The 6,435-nt window shown below is 45.1% G+C and overlaps 1 protein-coding gene across 1 annotated transcript in view; it reads left to right on the plus strand.

Moving 5' to 3' along the window:
* Positions 1-35: 35 nt before the first annotated feature.
* LOC104389500 (organic solute transporter subunit alpha-like) overlaps positions 36-6,435 on the plus strand; it is a 25,653-nt gene continuing 19,253 nt past the window's right edge. Inside the window, exon 1 of the mRNA XM_009998499.1 lies at positions 36-333. Within this exon, the coding sequence (XP_009996801.1) occupies positions 36-333 (298 nt within the window). The remainder of the gene's footprint in view (positions 334-6,435) is intronic.

Here is a 6,435-nt window from a genome sequence, read left to right on the forward strand (position 1 = left end):
GGTCCTTGCCCAGCCCGGGGGGCCCTGGCACAAAGATGGTCCGGGGGTGCCGGGTCCGGGGTGCCTCCCTGCCAGCGGCATCGCCCCGCACGGAACGGGAGCGCCGGCCCTCGGAGGCACCGAGTGCCTTATTCCCATGGGGAAGATCACACGCCTGGCTCCGCACCATCGAGGAAGGGGGGCTGGACCCCCCGCCCCGGAGCTCTCGCTCAGGCCTGTGCAGCCGGTGCCCTGCCCGGCCCCCACCCCAGGGGCACCGCAGAGGTGCCCGCCCTGCGGGCCGAGCAGGGAGCGAGGAGAGCCCGGCTCCATCCCGTGGGAAAGCCAGCTCAGGTCGGTGCTGCTGGCGAGGAACGCTGGTTAATGCAAAGCCTGAACGGGGTTTTATGTTGTCTCCATCGCACAGGGAAGTGCGTCCATCGTCGCTGTTGCTGCTACAGTTAGTTCTAAAGGAACTGATGATTCACCACTTAACTTGCTCCCCCCCTGCTCCCTCCACCTTTCTTTAGGTTTAATAAACTGGTCTGGAGCCAACTGCAGCATCAGGTTAGTAATGACTTTTAAGCACCATTTATGCTGCTATCGTGGCAATTTAAATTGTCACCTACTATTAACAGGTTTGAGCTGAGAGCATCGCACTGACAGTGCAATTAAATAAAGAAACTCTTTTCTTTGGGTGTCAGAGCAAACACATTTTAAATAAGGGTTCAGAAGCACCTTGCTAATTTAAACTACAGTATAGCTTTCTAGTGAAGAGTAATACCTGATGCAGGGATTTTGTCACTAAGACACTTAAAGGAGCAACGTGCCAAAGGAGCCCAGCAGCCTTAGAAACTCTCTTCTCGACAAACTGTGCTACACAAGCAAAGCCATCATTTCTCAGCAAATACCCATGGAACGACATTAATCATGTTCCTAAAGGGCTCTGATTTCCAGACAGGCAGTTTCCAAGAACAAATTGCTTTACTGGAAATCCATCTGATCCTCTGTCTCTAGCCACAGCAGTTACCTTTCAGAAACCCACTGTGTATGGCACACTCTTCTTGTCTCACGTGCCTTGGAACTGCTCCTCCTTCCCCACCAGCTCCACCCCAACGTCCTCCTTCTCTAGATCTGGCCCTTCTGCACTGGGCACTGCCTGGTCCTCCTTTAGCATAGACCTCTGGGCTCCTGATCTTCAAGTCTACTCCACAGGTTGTATATCTTTTGGTATCAGGTAAAACCCCTTCTGCTGCAAGAGGGAAGAGCATGCTGCTATATCACCTGTAAAAAGTGTTTAACTTCCTAACTGAACTACCCAGCACAAATATTACAAACCACAGCACCACAAAAATGTTTGCTCAACTTACACTGATTGTCCTTATTCCTGTGGAAGAGGCAGCCTGACAGCACAGCCTTTTTGTTCTTTAAAATAGTTACTAGAATCAGGCAGAATAACACAACTGCCGTTTGGATGTCTGTGCCTTAAATAAGAAGGTGAAAAACACCTGAACAGCTTTAATGGTTTGTATTTTATTTTAATGGCTTTAAAGCTTCTCCAGGGCGTTAGAGTGTCCCTTATGTTACAACCAATATGGTTTCTCTGAAGTGTATTACATCTGCTGGAAAGAAATGAATCATAACATTTAAGCTCCCCAGTCCAATTCTCAGTTGCTACAGTTATTGCTCTGAAGGACACGAAGACACATCTTGAGATAAGTATCCATAGGATGGTTATGGACAATTACATTTCTAGCTACCGAGCACTCCACATTTTACCACTTCACTGCAAAGAAGAAAAGCAGCAAGAGAGAGTGATTCATAGCTAACCTTCACAAAAATAATATGGAAGCGAATGGGATCTAAAGTGGTGATGATGATGATGATGTAACAATACAGTAATAACAATAATTCTCTTTGCAAAATTATTAATACTATTCTGCTTAGTTTCTTTTTAAGAAAGGGAGAACAAGCAGAGGAATATACTGGTGTTCTGAGGAGAAAGAAAGGCACCGCATAGTTGTAGAAGAAGAGAATTGGAAGTACATGTGACTAGGGCTTTTTACTTCATAATTTTGGCATCAGAAAAGTGGCATATTTGTTAAAATGAAAACTTTTCATGAGAGCAACCCTGTTTTCCAGTTTCAGTGGAGCTCCTGCTTTATGCAAAGCCCCAACATTTGTCCTCTAGCTAGCTTTTTTGTCTTCAGTCTTAATTTCCAAGACCTCTCTTTTCCAAAGCTTAAAAAAAAACCCTTCTTTTTTCCTTTTTTTTTTTTTTTAATAGAAAAAAGATTTTTATGAGACAGAAGAAATAATTTACTGTCGAGATCTAATTTTGGATTAGAAAATAAAGAGGTGTGTGAAATGGGATCAGACAGAAGCACTCTTCAAGGACTAACAGCATGTGCTGCAAGGCTATGGGAGTGTGAAATGACAACAGGCTCAAGTATTAGTCAAAGCAGGTGAGGGAAAAAATGAGTGACATCTGCAAAAAATAATGTACCCCTCTCCATTCGGCAAACATCCACACAGAATTAAAACTGGGAGGCAGTGTGGTAATACCATGTGATAAAGCAGGGCACTACCTTCGATAGCACCTGAGTAGAAGCAGCTGTTGCCCCTTAACTTGGGAGCACAGCTTCACCCAAGCCCTGGCAGGCTGAAGAGTGTTCCCACTTTCACAGACATCGCAGTAAAGGAAAAAACTTGGCCCGGGTTTCCCAAGGAGACCTTCTAGACACAAGTTTTGCGCTTCACTGCGGTTGGGCGGAGCAAGCACCTCCTCTCTCCCCTTTTCTGTTCCCCAGAAGAGCCCTCAGGGTCTTTCCATCAGTGAAAAGTGAGACCCCTGGTGCTGGACCCTCGGATCCGAATGCCAGAGGCTAGGAGAGGAAAGAGAGGAGAAGGAGCTTCCTGGCATTTCGTGTGTGTGCACGCCTGTGTGCAAACTATCTGGGAATGGCAGGGGGCCAAAATCCCTGCCTCCTTCTGTCCCCACCCCATCCCTGCTGCCAGTGGATGATGATCAACGTGATGATGGTGGATCACCACGAGAGATGATAATCACCGTGATGAAAGTGATGATCACCATGATGATCACCTTGTGCTGCCTCTGCTATGGCAGAAATGTACTCATGACACAGCCTTGGCCTCCTGGAGTCATGCCTCCTTCAGATGAGGCAGATGATGGCAGAGCCCTGCAGCCTGGCCGTGAACTCAAGGCTGTGCACAGCTCCATCCCAGCTCAGCCAGGTTCAGCTGGAGGGCCTTCCCCTTCATCCAGGTTTAATCCCACTGGGACAGGCAGAGGTGCATGTGTCACTGGCAAGGAGCTTGCTCTAGGTTTGAGCCTCTCCACCCCTTACAGAGCAACTTTCATTTTGGAGCTTTACCCAGGTTACACAATGGAAAGGAAATGTTTGTTCATGGGCCCTTAGTGCAGTGAAATAATGCTCCCAAAGAAGCAGCTAGACAGGATTGTACAATTAATGGCTTTAGGATGATTACGTCAGAACAACCTCGACTGCAGGGAGTGGATCTGTTCTGTAAGACCCAAAGAACCAGCCAATGTTAAAACAAGGCAGTAGCTGCAGAGAGGCAATCACAAGGTGCCTTTTTTTTCCCCTGCCTAGCCCCTCTGCCAGGGCTTGGTTGGGAGAACAAAGGGCCAGGTTTAAATACGGTCATTTGGTTCCCTTCCTCCCCTTCTCATTCTCCATAAGAAAGTGACACTTAACCATCCTCATGCTCAGGGAATTCATTTTCCCAACTCCTTTTCAGACATAAATCAATTGCCTTTACAACATTATTTTAGGTGAGGACGAAAAAAAACAGAACATTTGCAACATAAAGGACAATATAACTTATCTATGTTTATGTTTTAGCTTTTTTCCTGCTTCTGTCCTCTGGTTGGGCAACTGCCAACCTGCCCTCCAGAACAACCCTAGTCTGAGTGTTTGGGACCATTGGGTGCTGTGCCCTCGGCTGGCACCCCAGCTGTGCAAAGAGACCTTCTCTTGGCCCTCGTGCCATTAGCCACCCTTTGCTCCTGCTCACCTAAGCAGAGACAAAAGCCCTCATCTCCACTCTTGTTTTTCAGATAAGAAGAAGCAGGTCAAGCAGACATTTTCCCACAGGTGGTGGGGACACCTTTCCCACAGGTGGGGAGCTTCCTCAGCATCTCCTTCCTTGGGACAGGCTGTACTGCTTGTCCCTACAGCTGGGGCTCTTCTCCCCATCCATTTATTGCCAGACATTTCAGCAGGCCACTTGGCCCAGTGCCTGGGCTCTGTTGCCCTTGAAAGCTCTACATCACTTTAAGGGATGGCTTGTAACAGAAGCACTTCTCAGACCTAATGAAGCAGCATCGGCCACACTCACACATCTCAAGCCTGTTCTCCAGTCTTTTCCTTCAGACTCCCTTCTTTTCCATGAGGTATCAACAGGGCTTCCCTCCTTTTTTTTTGTCTTTCTTCCCCACTGAAATCCTTGCAGGGAATGGGGAGGGGTGGCAGTTCACTTTCACTTTAGATTTTTGCCAGTGAAGTTGTGTGAAATACACAAAATACATTGTGAGTAATTTTCTGTTGATTTTTCAGTTATATGGGAAGCAACAGGCACAAACTGGGAGGTTCCACTGAACATGACAAGATACGTCTTCACTGTGAGGCTGATCAAGCCCTGGCAGAGGTTGCTCATAGAGGCTGTGAAGTCTCCGTCCATGGAGATGTTACAGTCTCAGCTGGACACGGCCTGGAGCAACCTGCTCTCACTGACTCTGCCCTGAGCAGGAGCCTGTCTGCAATTCTGTATAATCCAGCACGACAATAAGATGTTTCTCTAAAGCAACATCACTTGCTGTCCCCTGGGTCATAGGCATGGATGGAGAACTAGTACTGGAATACAGATGGGAGAGATGTTTTCCACTGGTACATGAGGTAATGAGTTCCTTAGGCACAGGCACCTCTCCTGAAATGGTTACTGACTTTGCTGCATCATGGCTTCTCAGGGACACTATCAGCTCCACACAATTTTATACAGGTCAATAACTTTCCAGTGGGATAGAAATAGCTTTCCCAAAGGCTACTACAGGCATTGGAAATGCAGGCAGAAAGCAAGTAAAAGCAAGGAAACACCCCTTCTTACAGAATTGCAAGAAACAGAAGCACATTAATGCATTTGGGAACCCTACTGAGAATGTAACAATGCTGCACTTTGTGTCTATCTATTTATAAACACCAGAGGCATTATATCTGACTTTTAAAAAGTGAACAGGTTCTTCAAGTGTTACAAAAATAGCCCAAGAATCATTAAAAGCATGGTTTTTATTTAAATAATTTTTTGTCAGTATTCTAGCTTATTGGGTGAAGCTGTTACAAGCCTGGTCCACAGAATTATGAGATTTAGAGAGATGCATACTTTTTTCTTGTATTAAGTTAGGGGGTTTTTGTTGGGGGTTTTTGATTGTTGGTGTTTTGGGGTTTTTTGGTTTGGTTTGGTTTGGTTTGGTTTTTTTGATGTGTTTGTTTTGTTTTTTTTTTCTCTTCTTTTAAGGATATTGATCACATTTCCAATATTTTTTCTGATAAAAATATCTTCTAAAAATGGACTTTTCTTCTGAGCAAAACCTGAGATTCTTGCAGAAAATGAGGCTTCAAGAAAAATGCCAAGCATTATGGACTTATGGACAATGTGGTTTTTGCAAGTGTTTTGCTGGATTAGTTTTACTGATGTGAATGTTTTCAGGCACAGTAAATTCCAAGCAATTCCTGTCAAATGTTTATATATGCATTACTTTCAGACCATACAAATGTTTGCACTGCTGAAACTGGACCCTAAATATTACCTGCCAGTCAGACAAGACAATACTTTTCTCTTGTGAGACTTGAAGACTTTGCCCCTCCCAAATAAACAGCTCAGCGTTCATATAGAACTTATTCAGCTTCTTGCTTCCACTTGCAATGTCAGAATGAATTGCTGGGGAGTAAATACTGGCAAAACTGTAAAGTGACTGTATAGAATTGGGAGACAGAGGAAAAAAGTAGCAAAGGGCATCAGATAAATTATTCTCTGAAAATCATTATGTGGGAATGACAGTTCTGAAACTGGACAGATACCATATTATTCAGCTGTCAGCAAGGGCTGAAAGACTCTGGGGGAGCTGTGATAGTTGCTATATGAAGGTGCTAGTCAACTTGTCAGATGCTAGGAAAGAGGAAATTGGTGGCAAGAGGAGATAATAGAAGAGGCAAGTGGAGGTAAATCAGAAAGATGTTAGAGTAAGGGCGAGCTAAGAGATGCTGCCATGGGAACTGCCAAGCAAAAGTAGGAAGCTTGCTTGGGTCTCAGATAGACCACACACCTTGCAACTTACACATTAACATGGACAATTTATCCTGTGAAACAAAAAGATACTCTAACAAAATAACAAAACAAAAAAATGAGGCAAAGAGA

This window comes from Chaetura pelagica, unplaced genomic scaffold, assembly GCF_000747805.2.
Source record: "Chaetura pelagica isolate M959 unplaced genomic scaffold, ChaPel_1.0 scaffold265, whole genome shotgun sequence".
In the NCBI taxonomy this organism is placed as follows: domain Eukaryota; kingdom Metazoa; phylum Chordata; class Aves; order Apodiformes; family Apodidae; genus Chaetura; species Chaetura pelagica.